The sequence below is a fragment of the Trypanosoma equiperdum genome (genome assembly GCF_001457755.1).
Source record: "Trypanosoma equiperdum strain OVI genome assembly, contig: ctg_1451, whole genome shotgun sequence".
Lineage (NCBI taxonomy): Eukaryota > Euglenozoa > Kinetoplastea > Trypanosomatida > Trypanosomatidae > Trypanosoma > Trypanosoma equiperdum.
The window spans coordinates 297-17,118 of NW_027123451.1; the positions used below are offsets into that span (position 1 = coordinate 297).

Consider the following 16,822-nt stretch of genomic DNA (forward strand, 5'->3'; position numbering starts at 1 on the left):
TCTTATATCTTTCTTGTGGGTGGTAAAAGGGAAGCTAATGACTAAACTATTTTGCTTTTTTTATAATTTGATGATTCTGTTGGTGGATGTTTTTTATGTCCTCTGTTTTATTTTATTTAAGTTTATTTTTTTGTTTCTTTGTTGATTCTTTCCCTCTATTATATATATATTTACTGTTTTTTTTATTTTTTATTTTTTTTGTTAAACACACCAATTTATGCGCTAGTTGGTGAGTATTCCTTGAAAACATATGCTGTTTTCTTGTGTTGACCCTCTTGTGTTTCTTTATATATATGCATATATATATTTCCTGTAGATTAGCATGTTGTCTCGTTCATCTCAGGATCCCTTTACTGGGGAACTGGATTCTCTTGCCATGGTGCACGAGGTCATGAAGTTTGTTCCTTATAATCGTCGTACGTTGTGTACAATGCGGTGTGTTTCCAAACCGTATCGTCGTGCCGTGCAGCATCCTAAGGGGCCGTGGTCTTGTCATGAGGATATGATGATATCAAGATACGGTCAGTGTATTATATTTAATGCTATGGATGATGAGGACGGTCGCTCAAGCTTCCGTCTTTGCTCTGTATCGCCGGTGGGCCGGAAATTCGAGACGTTCAGCGCGAATATGCTTAGTCGGTACCACCAACGTGTAGCAGACGGGTTAACTCGCCTTGTTCTTCATCATTCCCCTGTGGAAGTGGAGTTCTTCGAAGCCCTAGCTGCGTTGACGAACCTGCGTGCACTTGAACTAGTGGCATGTCGTAACATTAAGTCGATTAGCGGAGCCAGCCATGCGGCTAACCTCGAGTCACTTGAGGTGCACCTATGCCCTCTGGAAGCAGACGGCGTTGTAGGTCTTTGCTTGCCCAGGTTGAGACGGTTGAAGTTGCGTTCTTGTTATAAGCTAACCTTTGTTAATGGGATTCCTCCAGAAACGGCTGCATCCCTGGAAGAGTTGTACCTGGAGAACTGCAATGTTTATGATGGCAGCGTTAACGAGCTGTTTGGCAACCTCACGTCGAAACTTCGTGTGCTTCACTTGCCGAGCACTCATGTTGATGCCGCTCTCACCGCTATTCCTGAGGAGGTACGTAGTGCGGGGCTTATGTCTCTGCATCTCCGTGAGACTCCCTTGAGATTTGAAACGCTATGTGAGCTGGCACCCTCGCTACAGGATAAACTGGAGTTCCTCTCGCTGGAGGGGTGCACAGGGTTGGAGAGTTTTGAACCTCTGGGAAGGTTGCAGCAGCTTCGATTCCTGGATGTTTCCGGATCATTCCATGGTGAAGGCCTGCACTTTCTCACATGCTGTACAAAGCTAGAACTGTTCCGGATGGGTGATTCACAGATAGAGAATATCATGTTTCTTTCGTCCTTGCAGTTTCTTCGTGTGTTGGACGCACCAAAGTCTGTTCTTAGCGATCCTTCGCTGATGTTTCTTGAAGCTCTCCCCATGTTGGACACGGTTGTCCTTACAGGTTGCATCCTTATCACTAATGTCAATGTACTGTCCACGTGCCCGAGAATTCGTCGGATATTTTGTGCCCGAACAAGCGTCACAAATGAAGGTGTTACGCTCTTATCGGACTGTCCTGAGCTAGAGGAGCTTGATCTTCGAATGACTGCGGTCACCGATGTTAATTTCCTCGCAGATTGTTCTTCTTTAAAGAGCATAAACGTGGGAAGCGCAGTGACAAGTATTGATGGCCTTCAGTTATTGTTAAATAAAAAGGGATTAGAGGTAATTCACGACTCTTTTGATATGGAAACGGATCTCACGGACATGTAGAAGAGGTTTAAAATGAGGAAAATATACTTTGGAGCGGTGGAGAGTGCTTGCTGAGGTCGGAGAGAGGAGCTGAATGGGGGATTTTGTGGAGGAGTTAGAACATTGTGTTTGTTGTTGATGGGGATCGTGCGATGTCCCTCTACCGTTTCGATTCCGCCTCCTTTCTTCCTTACTCGTGTAATGCCGCTGTGTGAAGCGTTGGCCGTTTGGCGTTACCGTTTTCCCTTATTTTCTGTTTCTACCACTGTCGTTACGCTGCCCAAGTTTCTGGTTATGATAAATGCTACCGTACCCCGCTGCTCCCTTTCGTCTGCTTTGTAGACGTATAAATGTTTGTGTGTGCTCTTCGCCGTGCGTACCTCATCGGGGATCGCTGATTATATCCGACTTTTTACTCACATTTGTACGGGGGATGCTCTGTGCCCTTGTGCCGCAGGGCGGTAGTGCTGGTTGGTTTCGTTGCGTCCTCAAAGTGCGAATGATGTGCGACATGTCTGTTGGGGCAACTCTATGTGTAAGAGTGCCAGGATGTGACAGCTACGGCTTTCACTGCGTGGCGGACCAGAACGTTAGTTCTGTTTGATGTCGTACTGCGTAAATGCAGTCGAACAAACGCTAGTAATCCCTACTTCTGGTCACGATGTGCGGTCGCGGCCAGTAGAAGTTGACATATCGAACTTTGGTGTGTGTACAGGTTGTGTGTTTGCTTTTTACTGACCCTCGACGTTTTTGAGAGGTGCATTTCACGGGCAGCGGGGAGCCTTTGAGGTGTGCGGTAGGTATACCATTGTGTTTGTCGAGGGTTTTCAACCCGTACCCACGTCCACTAAACCAAGGTGGAAAGAGTTTAGTTGGTTTCGCGGGGAAATACGGGTGGTGCCGCCTGTTTTCCTTCGGGGAATTGAACCATCTCTTTTTCTCATTTTGTGCTTGCATGTGTGCGTAGGAGCAATGAGAAAAGATACACCCTCTAGCTTTTTACACTTGTCGAGAGTGCGGCGGAGCGAGCGAAGGGGCATTTTTTACCCGCCGACAGAGCTCCCGTGGTGCAAATGTTTGCTCTCTGAAACGCGTTTAGGGGTTAGAAGGAAACGTTGGTGTGCACCTCTTCCCCATGTTTCCCTTTTCCCCCCTTGATGCTACTCTTCGTTCCTTACCGCTTCTCCCTGATCTTCCGGACTTCGGTTTACTTAGGCATCTGCTTCCGTCTTTCCTCACTTTCTCCCTTCACGTCGTGCTGTGCTGGCAACACAATAGCTTTTCCTTGCCTCACCCGTGGAAGCTAGCACTGCCTTTCTGAAGGGGAGGCGCACCGTTTCAGCTGTGCGGAAGGGTAACGTCTACGCGTTTTTGTGAGTCGCTTGCGCTCTACCATCTGCGTCTTTGTTTGAAAGGGGCGTGGAGGAAGAGGAAAAGGTGAAGTGTTGGTGAGGCGCGAGAGAAGATCGGATGGGCGGGAACCGACGGCACATGGGCAGCATCCCTGGCAAAAGTGATGTCGGGGAACCGGGAGCTGATTTGCCTCCAGCACCACCTGTCGATCTGTGCGATGATCAGTTACGGATGGCTAGCACCATCAAATCGTTTCATTACAAGTTACAGCAACGGATGACTACTGCAGGTGATAGGACTTGCACCCAAGAAACGGAGGAGGAGAGGTGGTTTCGCCTAATTGCCGAGGAGAGCGAGCAAATGAAGTCGTACACAGCTGCCATGCACGGCATTGCTACGCAATATTGGGACCCACAAGAGGATAAGTTGAGGGATGGAGGGCAAACAAAGAGTTGTGTTACTTGTCCACCCATCACCACCAGAGTTATTCCTTCTAATGATGCTATTTGCGTCACAAAGCGTGTGCGGGATACCGAAACTGTAGTAGTCGGAAGTGCGTGCGAGAGACAGAGAGCAGCTTGCTTGCGGCACAATGACCGGATCAAGTATTCATTGCAGTGTGTGACCGAGTATTTTCTTGGAATCTGTCGCGTACCACCGTTGATAGCATCAGGAGACACCAACCGCAGCACCTGCAGTGAGGTAGCAGATGTGTTGTCTTGCTCAGCGGTGGCGGGGGCCGTATACTATGAGAAGCTTCCCCTCTTAGCCTCTTCGTCGGTGAAGAGGTGGCGAAGGACTTATTACGATACTCATGGTCGGCAGGCATATCCTTATGAGATCGACGCCGAAGCTTACCGAGTGTTGTTGGCGTCGGAAAGAACCGTGAGAGATGGTAATACTGCAGCGCCAGTGTGCCCGCTATCGTCGTCTGGGCTTGTTACTACCGGCACTGCCGGAGGTACAGCAGCTAACTACATGACGATGTCACGCACGGAGGCTTGCCGCCGGATCAATCTTGACTGCCCGCATCCACGGTTACTTGGCCAGCAGAGGGTCCCACCGTTGCTTGTTCTCGACATTGGTTCGTGTTACGGTCCGTTTGGTGGTAGGATCGTTACGAACGGCGTTCTGCAGGTGCCGTTGGCGGTGACGGCGCTAGATTTGAGTCCCTACGAGGGTAGTGGTGTCATTAAGGCTGACTGGCTCGCTATCCGTTTTCACGATAGTGACGGAGCTACGGGGCGGTGTAGTTGTGATGATGAGGGCTGTATAAGTGGGACGACTTTCGATGACCATGGCCACGCTGATTGCGGTGTATCACTCGTTAGGTGGTGTGATGAAGAGAGTGGTAAATACGAAGGGACGGGAAGTGCCAGGAGGATTCTTTCTCTTGCGCGTGGTGCGTTCGATGTGGTTTTCTTTTGCCTGCTGCTTTCATTCTTGCCACATCCTAGGTTACGATACCGTGCCTGCCTGCATGCCTACCTGGCCCTGAAGGACGGGGGTCTGCTTGTGATTGTTAGCACGCGGACTCAGGGCGCTCGACGCAGCCTCTGGGTTGACGAATGGATTAAGTGCATAGAAGGAATCGGGTTTAAGAGAGTGCACAAAAACGTAATGAAACAGATTGTCGGGTTGAGTTTCAGCAAACAGCCAGCCAGTGAGGTCAGCGGTGACGACTCTGTGTTGTGTGGTGCGGAGGCGTGGGTGGAACGCATGATGAACCGCGCAGATGCGCTAGGTGGTCTCCGCACCATCGGCGATGAAAGCCCATGGTGAATGTGCTGGTCTCTGTTAGGTTTACCGATAACATGGGTGTGGTACTAGTCTCCACTTCTTGGAGCGAAATCTATCGCTTGCCCTGTTTCATATCTTGTGTTTCTTCTCGTTCGTCTGACGTGGCCAATGTGGTTGTGTGTGCTAGTTATTTTGCTGCTACACTGTGCGTACCATGTGGTTGCATGCATGTTCGTCGTGTGTGGTGTGGGGGCAGTTTGTGCGCGGCATTTCGAGAGGGATGTTCCCACTTCCCTCGTTGCTACTGTTTGTGTTTCCTCTCCGTTGTGGTTTGCGAGCAGCGCTTGACCGTAGGCAGATGTCGGCCCTTCAGGGTTGGCACCAAGTAACGTGCATCTGCGTTTTTACCCATTAATGAGGAAACACTGTTCTGAAGGTGCGGTACACTGTTCTTCACATTTTCTTACATTAGCCCTCGTAGAAAACGCGTAGTACCCAAATTTTTTATTGTTTTACCCGGCGGAAGATGGAGTTGCATATTTTCGACTTCGACGGGACCATATTCAACTCTCCAACGCCCTCCGCCCGTTTGAAAACCACGCAGGGATCGAGGGTATATGGGCAACTGATGCGGCCGCTCCAGGACAACGGTTTGGGTTGGTTTCAGAGTCTCAGTACGCTGTCACCACCTGCGGTGCCGGAGAAGCCAGAGGAAGAGAAGTGGTACATCGCCCCTGTCCTCGCGCGGATTCGTCAGCTGAATGAGCGCCGCAGGGATGACAAGCTTCGTGGTGATCCCGAATCGGTGCAGGTGTACGTCTTAACGGGTCGTGACGAAAAGTACCGCAGGCGGATTACGGCGCTGCTGGACAATGTGGGGCTGTTGGGGATTATGAACGGCGTGTTTCTGAAACCAAGTGAGACTTATGGCACCGTGAAGTACAAATTGGAGACAATGTACACGCTTTTGGCGAAGCACCAACCAACACAGGCTTTCTACTACGAGGATCGTATGGAGCAGGGCCAAAAACTGCTTGGGGGTATCCGTCGGCTTTCCGATGTGGTTAATAAAAAATCATCGGGTACTGGTTTTGTTTCTACGCTGATGCTGCACCCCGATGGGAGTCTGTGCCGTCTTGAGCCGGACCCTCTCAATTCCGATGAGGCAAATATAGAAAACTGCAACGCTGCCAAGCGTTGGTGGAACGACGTTTGTCGTCGCATCGACCCCTATCCCTTGTCAAGTGTCAATCCCTTTTGGTTTACACTCGTCTTTCTCGATCCTGAGCTTCCTTCTTGCAGTGATCGCATGCTTACGGCGAAGGAAGAGGACTTACTTGTGAGTGAATTGCGGTACGAAGGGGAGGCATACAGGGCAGCAAATCCCACAAAGGCACGGTCCACCTCTGATGGCCCGAGGGGCTTGCGGAAGAGAAGCTAACTTTCGTGCAAACAGAGCAATTTTAAAAATCGTTTTTCGTCCCCCTAGAGAGGGGAGGGAGGGTTTGCGTGTATGTGCATTTAGTTGAGGATGTTTGCTTCATTGAGATCAGGAGCGGTTCGGGGTGTAGTTGGTGTTTTGCTGTGTTGCTATTATTCTCTCCCCATCCCTTTCTCCATACATTGCCTCCTTGTTCACATTTGTTTGTCCCTTCTGAAGTGGCGACACCGGTTGCGCGCCGTTTCCGCAGTGGTACGAGTGCAGTTGTAGAGTGAAGGAACGGTGCCGGGAACAAACGATGTTTCGGGTCTTGTGTTGGATCGGACGGAATTCCCTCTCTTTTCTCGGAAGCTCCACAGCTTCCTCGCTCCTTAGGGAACCTTCGGTGTGGCGGCAACCCATGCTCCCTTTTCGATGTTTTTTCTTTTTGCTTCGTTCCACTCTCGCATCTTACCAACTGGTGGGAGGGGCAAGAAAGGTACTATCTTTTATTAATTGCGCACGGGTACCTGTGACCGTTTACCCCCTTTCTTTCACCCATTTGTTGTTTGTATTTACTGTTTAACATTTATATATTTTTTCACTATTCCCACTCTACTGTATCGGTGCTGTCGTATTCTACGGCCCCAAAATGTAATGGCCTATCGGGAGAGTAAAGAAGGACGAAAAGGCAACATTTGGCAGTGGAAGACAATCAAAAAGTTAATAGTGCTTCTTCACTCCGGTCGGGGACCAAGGTGATAGCAACAGCAAATATAAGCCACCGAGAAGCAATCTTAAATGAAGCGGTCACCTGTGGAGTTCCCAACACAAAAAAATTTAACTCAGATGTCAAAAGAAATAGGTAAAAAATAAAAGAAAACTTAAATTGGTCCTGGTCACATGTATATACGCATGTGTTTTTTTTTGTGGGGTGTGACTTATTTTTCATATCGCGGGAAAGTGTGGGGGTTATGTTCATATGAGACACTCGTAAGTACAGTAAGACGCCAGCAATAACAGCGTAAAACTAATAAGAGCGAGAGGGAAGAATGGGGAACAAAAGATATTTTCAAAAGGATTGCCAAGGAGTAAGAACTACTTCTCCTGCCTTCATATTCCTCCATTTTCCACAAGGGTATTAACTGTAGTCGAGCGTGTGAAAATGTTATGCTATTTTTAATGGGTAGAAAGGGACTCGCAAAACTAAGTGCGGGAGACCGGAGGTTATACGATAAATTCAATGTGCAAAACAAACGTATAAAAGGTAAATAGGGGTGGGTGTGGTGTGGGTTTCGCCGCCGTGTCAAATAACTTGTGAATACTGAGCCTGTTTTTCGTTCATTTGCCCTTGCCGTTATTGATTCTTACTTTCCTGCCTACGCTTTGTGCCTTAATATGCAAAACTAGGTGATGAGGAGTGCTCAGTTGCCATCAAAACTTTCTTCGGCTGCTGGATCATGCAAACACTGGGTTGTTTCAGTGCCTAATAGCAGCGAAAGCTATAGGTGTTTTTGTTCTCTCATCGACCGGGCCCTTCAACCGGGTACGTGTCACCCATATTCTGTTCGGTTTCGTCTTGAACACCTTCTACCCGCGGACTGGAGTCTTTTACTAGGGTGGTGTCGTCGGTTAACATCATGTGGTGGGAGCTTCACTTACACCTCTCCTGGTGACATCTCCGAGCAAACGGAAAGTGTAGGGGCTGTGGACGATTCAGAAGGGCACCCGGCAGTGGTGAACGCTGCCTTCATGCATGTTGTGGAGAGGTGCCATGGCGACTTCGTGCCCAACAACATGATTTATCATGAACTGCAGAGGCGGTACACTGTCTATGCCCCTGCGTCCCCACCGCCCCCAGAGGGACCCGAGGATTTTACCTCCTTTCTGGGTGCTCTTCAGGATAGCGTATGTGATGGTTGTTTAGCGTCTCTGTCGGAGGGTGATGGAAACGTGGGCGAGGACCCACTGGCAAGCCAGGTGCCGTCTTTGGAGGCAACGAAGCACAACCAAAAGGTGCTTGGCGTTGGTGCTGCCGCTTCAGTGGAGAGTGAGGCGCATCGCCAGCAGGGGGAACTACTTTTTAACTTCTTTCCGCACCGTGTTGTGGTATCGGATGGTATACCGTGCCATTCCACCCACTTTGTTGTAATGGTCAACCTTAAACCTGTTGTCCCGTGGCACCTAATGGTGGTGCCTATACGTTGTGTTGGCACTTTGTCTGCCCTTAGTGCTGCGGAAATGGAGGATTTAGGGCATATGATTCATCTCACGATAAGTGTGCTGAGTCACGTGTTGGTGAAGCCCGCGGTGACGGGTACTGGGGACACCAGCTCTAATGGTGGTAGTCGCGTTGAAAGGGGGTGTAGTCCACACAGTATCGGTTCTCCTGTACCCGCTTCTGTTGTCGGTGGAGGGGGGTTTAGCATTGCCATTCAACAAGGGGAGCTCGCCGGTCAGACAGTTCCGCACCTCCACGTGCATGTTATTCCGTTTGACCCGCGCGGTAAGCTTGCGGGTGAACCGGAGGACGAGGAGCAACAGAGGCGGCAACCCCCGCGCACAGGGGCACAAATGCGGAAGGAAACGGAGTTCCTTAGGCCTCACTTTGTTCGATTAGCCAATGAAAAGAACATGAGAGGAATCTGCGCAACTTGCGGTTGAAAAAGATGGTGACATCTTCATGAAGTGAACGTTGCACATGGTCAGTCGTGGGGTTGCCTCGTGGAGAAGTCAAAGTGAATGGGCCTGTCCTCTGTATGCAATCACAATTTCTTAATTTTTTTTTTTTCGCGTTGATGCTGGCAGTGGCATTCGATTCTTACTTTTCCCGATTTCCGCAATCGGACCACTTAATCACCTCGCAGTTTTATTGGATATTTCCATACCTTTTTGGTCTGACGTAGCTTTTGTGTCCTACTGTTTGTGGGGAAGTGGCATGACGGAGTGAGACGGTGGCCGAATATGTACCCGCTGAGTGCCATCTCCGATGCCAAAAAGGTTTTGAGACTCACTCACATGCGCCGCCTCCGCGCGATGGCAAGGAGCGATCCCAGTGCCTTGAAACTTGAGTCGATACGCATTTGTGAGGTGCTGTACGAGCGTATCTGTGTTTTGAGACGTAAGCACTTGGGTGTCGAGGGTGCGATGCTCCCTCCTCTTCTTCTTTGTGCCTATCTGCCACTGTTCTATGAAGTGGATCTCCGTCCTCTGTTATCCCGGTTGTGGAGGGAGCGACCCAACGAGCACCTCAGGTGTGTTTCTGTCTTTGTTCCGACTGTGCTTGCGCAGTTTAAGAATGTGAACAGCTGCACGGGTACCTCAGTGCCTGTTCCCTTGCGGTCATTTCCGCCGCAGACCGTTGCTGAGCGACTGATGAGTGCCATGCTGTTTGTTGAAGTGCTTGGTGAGGGAGACTTGCTACGGTCTTTCGACGTGCGTGGTTGCTACGGGTTGATGGAGCTGAAGGAAGGTATTCTTCATCGCGACATTTTCCGTAGTGGCGAAAGTGTAACTTGCGGTGTGTCACCATCCTCCCGCCGGGTTATCGCCTGTGACTGGTGGCACTCCCTCTTTCCACATTGTCCGAGGCCTGCAGGTCTGATTGAGTCGGGAGATCACCCGCGGGGCGGGGTTCAGCGAGGTCCTCTTCTTTCCCTTACACCCGGTGTTTTATTTGATCGGACGGGAGGCCGGTTGGGGAAGGGCGGCGGATACTACGATAGATTTTTGCAGTTTCAGCGGTGTGCTTCGGGTGATCCGGCGGAAGAGACGACCTTAGCATGGGGTGTTGCTAGGGAAATGCAGCTGCTATCGGGAGAGGGGGACAAGCTACCAGTTTATAGAGATTCTTTGCCTTCCCATGGTATGAAGGACGCCCTAATGGATGCTGTGGTTACATCCACTGAGTTTGTTAAGTGCTCGTGAGGCATTGGAAAATGTTACACAAGGTTCGCGTTGTCAGGGTTGAATTTCCTACCTTCTTTTGTGAGCCGGTAGGAAGTTGTGTTCAAGTGAGACACAGATTATCTTTGCCATGCATTCGCGGTACCTAACCCTCCTTTGTCCCACACATTTGTTTCGTCGTTGAACAGTTTTCAAAAAGAAAAAAATCCGTGGAGGCAGCAAGGGGAACTGCTGCTGGAGCAGTATACGTGGGGGCTCCTTGTGTTCCATCTTCAACTAAGAAAGTGGAGAGCTATTGCTTACTTTTCGGGCTTCTACTAATCTCTCTTTTCTGAATTGGAAGCCGTTAGAAACGGAGTTAGGGAAAAGTGTATAGGTAGGTGGGGCGACAACAATAACAGTAAGGATGTGCGCAATGGAATATAGCGACTACACTGTTGGTTTGTCACATTTGTGGCATATGCACCACCTGGCAGCCGTGCGCCTTCAATCCGGCAAGGGGATTACCGGGCTTCCCTACATTGACTTCCGTAACCCCGAGACGATGGATCATCCACAACTGGCCACCGACGCTATCGTGAGACGGCTTCATCGTCGCATTGCAGCCGATGAGCAGCACATTGTAAAGGCTAACTATCACCTTCGTGATGTTATTTGTAATGCGGGTGACCCTACGTACAGAAGGCGGCGGAATATGAATAACCTACCCACTGAAGAGGAGGTTGCAACGTGTCTAAACTCTGCAAAGCACACTGCGGCGCTGGAGAGGGCCCGCTTGAACAGAGTAAAGAACATACAGAGAGAGAATTACATACTCTTAGAACATCTGAAGAACACTAAGTGTTCCGTCACTTCTGCCAAAGAGCTCAACCGGTGGTATAACAATGAATACAAGAAGCGTTCGCGGATGACGCGCCACTTTAAACCCAGGGAACCATTCTGTGGTGCTCGTGTCCTTACTGCAGAGTGCAAGTTTACACCTGGTACCAACCCGGATTATGTTACATCGCAAGCGCTTGTGGAAACCCCGTCCTTGTGGATGCATCGGAGAGAACCTACCGTCGTGGAGGTGCTGGCGAAGGGCCCTGTGCTTCCGTCGCTGCAGGAGGCAGCGAATCAGTACATCGAAGGATGTTGTTACACGGATGCAAAAACCGGTGTTCCACACCTTCTGTCACGCTCCAAAGGAGGGAAGAGAGGGAAAGCTGAGTGGAAGGGCATATCGAAGCTTGACGTTAAGCTTATGAACTATGCAAACGATTTGAAGCTCGTACGTGGCGGAAACCTACCCATTGTTCGACGTGGCGAGGAGAACGGTATTACCAGTTTATGGCGGGGGGAGCTTGAGAAGCGGTCTCCGACCAGGTGTCAGGGCCCCCCTTGGAGGTGGTTGGGGGCTACCGAAAAGAGTAACGAAGAGAAGGCTGGAGGGCAGCACCAGAGTGTAAATACCATTGTGCCGGGAAGGTGGGATCCCCACAGAAGCATAATGGGGAGGGTGCGGAAGTTAGCCTTATTGAAAGATAAGCGACACCAGTATGCCAAAGATGCTAAGGATGGAAACGCTAGGCGGGAAAACAGGCGGCCACCGTATGGAGTACCGGTAATTCCCCCAGCAGCTGCTGGCGGTTTCCCATTTAACGGCTCGACTGATGCACAAATTCCTTATGGTATGCAGCGGCTACAAAATCGTCTATCAACTGAAGTGCCCTATGCCCAGAACGGTCATTACGCGGAGGGAATGCCTGGCCCGGTCGCTTTCCCCTCTAATGCATACGGGGAGTCTACCAAGACTGTGGATTCGTCAGGTCCGCACGGGTTTCACGATTTTTCTCAACTAAAAAATTATAGATTAGGTTCGCAGGGTACGCCCGCTTCATCGATTAGCCGAAACTTTGGAGACGCAGACGCGGAGGCTCCACAATATGTGTCGGGTTAGGGGCTGTTGATTCTCCCTGGTGATTACTGTGGACTTGAGATAGGTGATTCTAGGTGTCAGAAATCTCTGTTTCTCCGATACCTCGTGTTCGAAGGGGTTGATTTGACTGCTGGGAAGGCGTAGAACGTCGATGTATATATGTTTGTCTGTTTTGGTGTGTGGTGGGAGCTAGGCGATTGGCAGAAAACGGGCTGGGGATGGAGGTGCTTCCTAAACTCTTGTCGGACAATGTGTGAAAGAACTTTTTGCACCCCAGTGGCGTGTCCTGGCTTAGAAAGCCACTTGGAGTTTGAGTCAGGCGCATCGACCGCGAAATGACGTGAACAAAACCATGCGGGAAAGAGACCCTTGTCTTCTTTTTGCTATATGTGCAACGGCAGGGGCCACAGAGGCCCCGTTTTTTCTGTAGAGTATCACAACCTGAAGCCTTCTGCGATTTGCATTACGCGGAAGCTGATGGGGAAGGTCATCATCAAGGCGGGGTGTGACCACATCGCTTAGGTTTTTGTACAGGATGAGTTTTAGAAATGGGAGCCGCCGCCCGTCCGCAGGGGCGGTGTGCGTGTGTGTGTAAGCAGGAAGGGTGGTGTCGTTGCCTGGGCACCACAGTGGGGTCAAGCGAACGAGGCGCACTGAGTGCGATGCTCCCTCATCCTATTTGTTCCGTCTGCTTTTTTTTTTTCGGTGCTACCGAGTGAATTATCGGTGGATCTCTATGAGGTTTCCAGATGTACTACAGACGCGTTTAATACCATCACCGCACGGCGTTCTACACGCTGTATGCAATATCATTTTTTTTTTTTTGATGCGCTGTTTACAGTTTATTTTTTATCTTTCTAAACGTGGGTCCTCATTCATCTTCTTGCTTGCGACTTATTCACAAAAATTATGTAGTGAGTATAGCCTTGAAGGGGAAGAAGGAAGCGGAGGGGGAAACACATCAAACGGGGGGAAGAACTGAACACCACACAAGGCGCCAAGTGTAACACTATGAAATATAGTGGTGACACTCCTGTGGCGGATGATGAAGCTGTTGACAAGCTTCGAGGTGAGCTGGTCGACCTCCAGAAGCGCTTTATTCTCCTCTTCAAAGCTTCCGGCCAAAGTCTCGAGCAGATTCGGTCAACTGTTGAATCGTCCCTCAAGTCACGAGCAAATGAACCCACACAAGGTGGGCGATTAAGTGACAGGGACAGCATGCTGCAGGACCTCGTGAGAATTGTTGAGCGAACTCAGCGTTATGTACAGTTGGCTGGAAAACCTCCACTAGGTTCTGTTTCCGCAGATGCACTCCAGATAGAGTATCAATCGTGGGCAAGCAATATGCCTACTGCCAGTTCGCATCGCAGTCACGGGGATCATGCAACCACGGAGCAACGTGTGAAGAGTCTTCAACTTGAAAGAGATGACGTTAAGAGGAAACTGCAGGAAGCGGAAGAGAATAACGCGAAATTGCAGCGGAAACTAAAGGCCGCTGTGCAGAAGTATAACCACCTTGCGAAGAATACGAAGGAGATGGGCGAGCCCAGTCACACAACGAGAGCTCGCACTTTGAGTCCCAGTGCGCACAATGGCAATTCTTCAAAATCATCGGAAGCAGTGTCTAAACGCTTTACTGGTCACAGCTACAGAGATTCCGCCGGACAGCGATCGTGCCGTCAAAATTCTTGTAATGATGTAGTCGGAGATTCTGCGTTTAACAGCCAGCACACCTCAGCCCGTGGTGGATCATCGGAGTTTCTGGATGCGGTGCGGCAGGATAACGCCTCACTTCGGAGAGAGGTCACTAAGCTCAAAGAAGAGCTGCGGCAAACACAGCGAGGGGCTATTGCGCGAACTAAACAAGGGGACGAGGATGTGGGATCATTGCTTATGAAAATTACTGGCTTGAAGCAGGAGCTTGTGTTGGAGGAGCGGCAGCGAATGGACGCCTTGCTGCACTTGGGTGAGGCCAAGCGGGAAAATCAACGACTGGTGACCCAAGTAGAGGAGTTAAAACAACAGCTAGTGCACGTGCAGCAGTCGGACGGCCGTGTCCCTGATGTAATCTCCGTCGAAAGCAAAGAGACAAACATTATGAATAGCCTAGGGAAGGAGCTGGGTCACACACAGCAGGTCGCTGCGATGCAAGTGTTGCAGGCGAAGGAATTGACTCGGGTGTTGGAGAGGATGCAGGACTTCTTACACTCGTCGTTTTTGAAGCAGAGGAAGTTGGTAACGGAGCTAGAAAAAGCGGGGAAAGGTTGGAGCACCACGCCCCTGCAGCTGGAGGCGGCGCAAACCCACGAGGGTTGCACGCCTGCAAATAAGGTGAAGATAGAGGACGCCAATGTGTCATCCCCTGGCGTGGAGTCGAGTGGAGGGAAGAGCAGAACGATATTAAAGGCTTCTGATGACAGTGGTAGTAGCGATTTGAACACTTTCTGTGACCGGGTACTCACTGTGGACGACGTGGATCCTCTTACCTTGGGCAAGAATGATGGCGACACACATCTTCGTAGTCAGAACAGCGAACTTGTGAAGGAGAATCAGCAATTACACGATGCACTTTCCAAACTTTCGATGATGTATCGGTCGACGAAGGAAAAACCCAAAAGTGGTGAGCGGTCGGTGATGGAACGTGAGGCTCTTCCTCCCGGAGTGAAGCAACCTGACAGGTCTGCTGAGGTTGCAAGCGCAAAAAGGGTTGTGAAGGAGCACGTGCGTAAAGATAATGCAAAAGCACATCGGGATGCCAAAAAAGAAAAGGCCCAATCCTCACTTCGGGAGCAAGTACCCCCAAAGCAGTTACCGGTGCAACCGCATCAGCTCCCCAAAGCACCAAAACCCCAAGCTCAACGTGATCTGCCACCAAAGTCACCCGTGCGAAGACACGACTCTCATCTGCAGCGGTCTCGGACGACGACACCGAGACGGGAAGCGCATGCGCAATACGACCAAAAGCAACGACACAACCTGTCAAGTTCATTGCAAGCTGAGACCGGCTATACTCAGTCGCCGTCAGCTTCTCAGAGTAGAGACGACCGGTCTTCTTCACATTCCTCCACTAGTACCGCTAGGTTTTTACGTAGATTGGCAGAGTTTCGTTTCCCAAAGGAGGGTGCTGCAAGTGTTCCTGATAGTGGCGAAAGAAACACAGATAGTGGTAAGGATGATGTGCGGAATTTCTCACCTCCCCGGCTGAGCTATATGAAGTCCACGTAAATTTTGTGCGTTCAGTGAGATGAAGCTCTTTCCCCTCGTGTGAAATGATCGCACATTTGCGTTCTCTGACACTTTGATGAGGTGAGGTTAGATGCGTGGCCTGAGTTCCGCCTTCTCATCCCATGATGTTACATTTATGTGACTTATTGTTTTGTTTTTGATTTCCATTCCGTATTTTCCCCTCTTCCAAGCCTCTTAGCGCTCGTATTTTTTTTTTTTCACATTTTTGCCTTTTCCGTCCTTTTGGGGCCGCATTGGGGAACGCAATATGTGCGAGTGCAATGACAGATAGATTTCCATACTTTCTCTTTATTTTAATTCTTCACTCCATAGGACACGTTCACTGGTGGTGGGTATCGGTGTGTGTGCCTGCCTACTCGCATTATTTATATATACGCTTTTTACACGTCTTGTTCGCTTTATCTGTGAGTGGTGATTCAGCCGTTTCGTTGGAGATGTAAATATGCTGCACTAGCCTACTTCTCTGTTTATACACGCGCGTATATGAATGTATAAGTGAACACTTCCCTCTTCTGTGTTCTCTACCACTTGCTCATCTTATTTTTTTGTGTGTTTCAGTGGTGGTAGCGCTCCTTCCTCGTGACTACACATCCGCGTTGCATTGCGTGTTGTGAGGTTCTGAGAGATGTTTTCAATGTTGTGCCCCCGCGCGTGTTTTTGTTTTTGTTTCTTTTTCCTTTTTTGCGTTTGCTCCACGCAACTGAGGGTTCCCACAGAATGAGGTCTTTGCGGGTTTGCAGCTGACATGTGAGCACTGCCGCAAAGGGTTGAAAGGCAAAAGCAGAGGGAAAGCGGGGAAAAGCAAGGGGAACTACGTACGTTAATAAGGCAGAAGTAATGACGGAGTGAATATTTCGGTGGGCTTTTGTACATGTGGGCTTTGTTGCTCCTCCAAACACTGTGTATGATTGAGCGGGTAAAGAGGGAAAAAAGAATCTGAGCTTGTGTTTGGCCGTTTGGATGTTTGTTGTTGGCCGTTGGTATTGCATGCTTCCATCGTTGTAAGCCACAGGAAGATGCAAGTTCGAGAAGAAGTGAGGGGTCGAAACATATACATATTATGTATTATACATATATAGAAGTGTGTCGCTCTTGGTGTTGGCGAGTCGGCGAATGTTATTTAATAGGAATTAATCACTCTGGACTCGGTCCGTTATTGCAGTGTTTTTCATTTGGCGTGCCTCCTCTCCGTTGCTTTTTCCTATCATAAATATATAATCATTCACGTAAGCTGCAACATTTTTTTGTTTTTGTGTTCCTCCTTACTAACTTTTATTTTTGCGTTTGCATCTACAGGCCCCTCCTCTGCGTAAATTTCCTTTCCTTCCCTCTACCCAATTGTTTTTCTTCCGCCATGCCATTATCTGCAGGAAGTGGACATCGTAACGTTGTCTACTTTCGATGTTGTGTTAATTCCCCTTCTGATAAGGTTTCGTCATGCTCGGACATATTTTTCTCACCCCCCCCC

At 49.6% G+C, this 16,822-nt stretch overlaps 7 protein-coding genes and 1 pseudogene across 8 annotated transcripts in view; all 8 read left to right on the forward strand.

Annotated features, from left to right (window-relative positions):
* Positions 1-322: 322 nt before the first annotated feature.
* TEOVI_000911600 (uncharacterized protein) lies at positions 323-1,792 on the forward strand (the record flags this gene model as incomplete). Its single annotated transcript, XM_067221486.1, has 1 exon — positions 323-1,792. The coding sequence occupies one exon, from the start codon at positions 323-325 to the stop codon at positions 1,790-1,792; it is 1,470 nt and encodes a 489-aa protein (XP_067077587.1).
* A 1,449-nt stretch (positions 1,793-3,241) lies between these two features.
* Positions 3,242-4,906, forward strand: TEOVI_000911700 (putative methyltransferase BTM2 homolog; the record flags this gene model as incomplete). The annotated part of the gene is made up of 1 exon (XM_067221487.1): positions 3,242-4,906. One exon carries the CDS (start codon positions 3,242-3,244, stop codon positions 4,904-4,906), a length of 1,665 nt encoding a protein of 554 aa, XP_067077588.1.
* A 484-nt stretch (positions 4,907-5,390) lies between these two features.
* On the forward strand, positions 5,391-6,305 carry TEOVI_000911800 (uncharacterized protein; the record flags this gene model as incomplete). The annotated part of the gene is made up of 1 exon (XM_067221488.1): positions 5,391-6,305. One exon carries the CDS (start codon positions 5,391-5,393, stop codon positions 6,303-6,305), a length of 915 nt encoding a protein of 304 aa, XP_067077589.1.
* Positions 6,306-7,697: 1,392 nt separating this feature from the next.
* Positions 7,698-8,948, forward strand: TEOVI_000911900 (Bis(5'-adenosyl)-triphosphatase, putative; the record flags this gene model as incomplete). Its single annotated transcript, XM_067221489.1, has 1 exon — positions 7,698-8,948. The coding sequence occupies one exon, from the start codon at positions 7,698-7,700 to the stop codon at positions 8,946-8,948; it is 1,251 nt and encodes a 416-aa protein (XP_067077590.1).
* Positions 8,949-9,248: 300 nt separating this feature from the next.
* TEOVI_000912000 (5-formyltetrahydrofolate cyclo-ligase family, putative) lies at positions 9,249-10,211 on the forward strand (the record flags this gene model as incomplete). Its single annotated transcript, XM_067221490.1, has 1 exon — positions 9,249-10,211. One exon carries the CDS (start codon positions 9,249-9,251, stop codon positions 10,209-10,211), a length of 963 nt encoding a protein of 320 aa, XP_067077591.1.
* A 385-nt stretch (positions 10,212-10,596) lies between these two features.
* On the forward strand, positions 10,597-12,129 carry TEOVI_000912100 (uncharacterized protein; the record flags this gene model as incomplete). Its single annotated transcript, XM_067221491.1, has 1 exon — positions 10,597-12,129. One exon carries the CDS (start codon positions 10,597-10,599, stop codon positions 12,127-12,129), a length of 1,533 nt encoding a protein of 510 aa, XP_067077592.1.
* A 990-nt stretch (positions 12,130-13,119) lies between these two features.
* Positions 13,120-15,333, forward strand: TEOVI_000912200 (bilobe protein, conserved; the record flags this gene model as incomplete). The annotated part of the gene is made up of 1 exon (XM_067221492.1): positions 13,120-15,333. One exon carries the CDS (start codon positions 13,120-13,122, stop codon positions 15,331-15,333), a length of 2,214 nt encoding a protein of 737 aa, XP_067077593.1.
* A 1,375-nt stretch (positions 15,334-16,708) lies between these two features.
* TEOVI_000912300:pseudogene overlaps positions 16,709-16,822 on the forward strand; it is a 2,022-nt pseudogene continuing 1,908 nt past the window's right edge. The window contains exon 1 of the mRNA in view: positions 16,709-16,822. This exon is cut by the window's right edge and continues 1,908 nt beyond it. Within this exon, the coding sequence occupies positions 16,709-16,822 (114 nt within the window).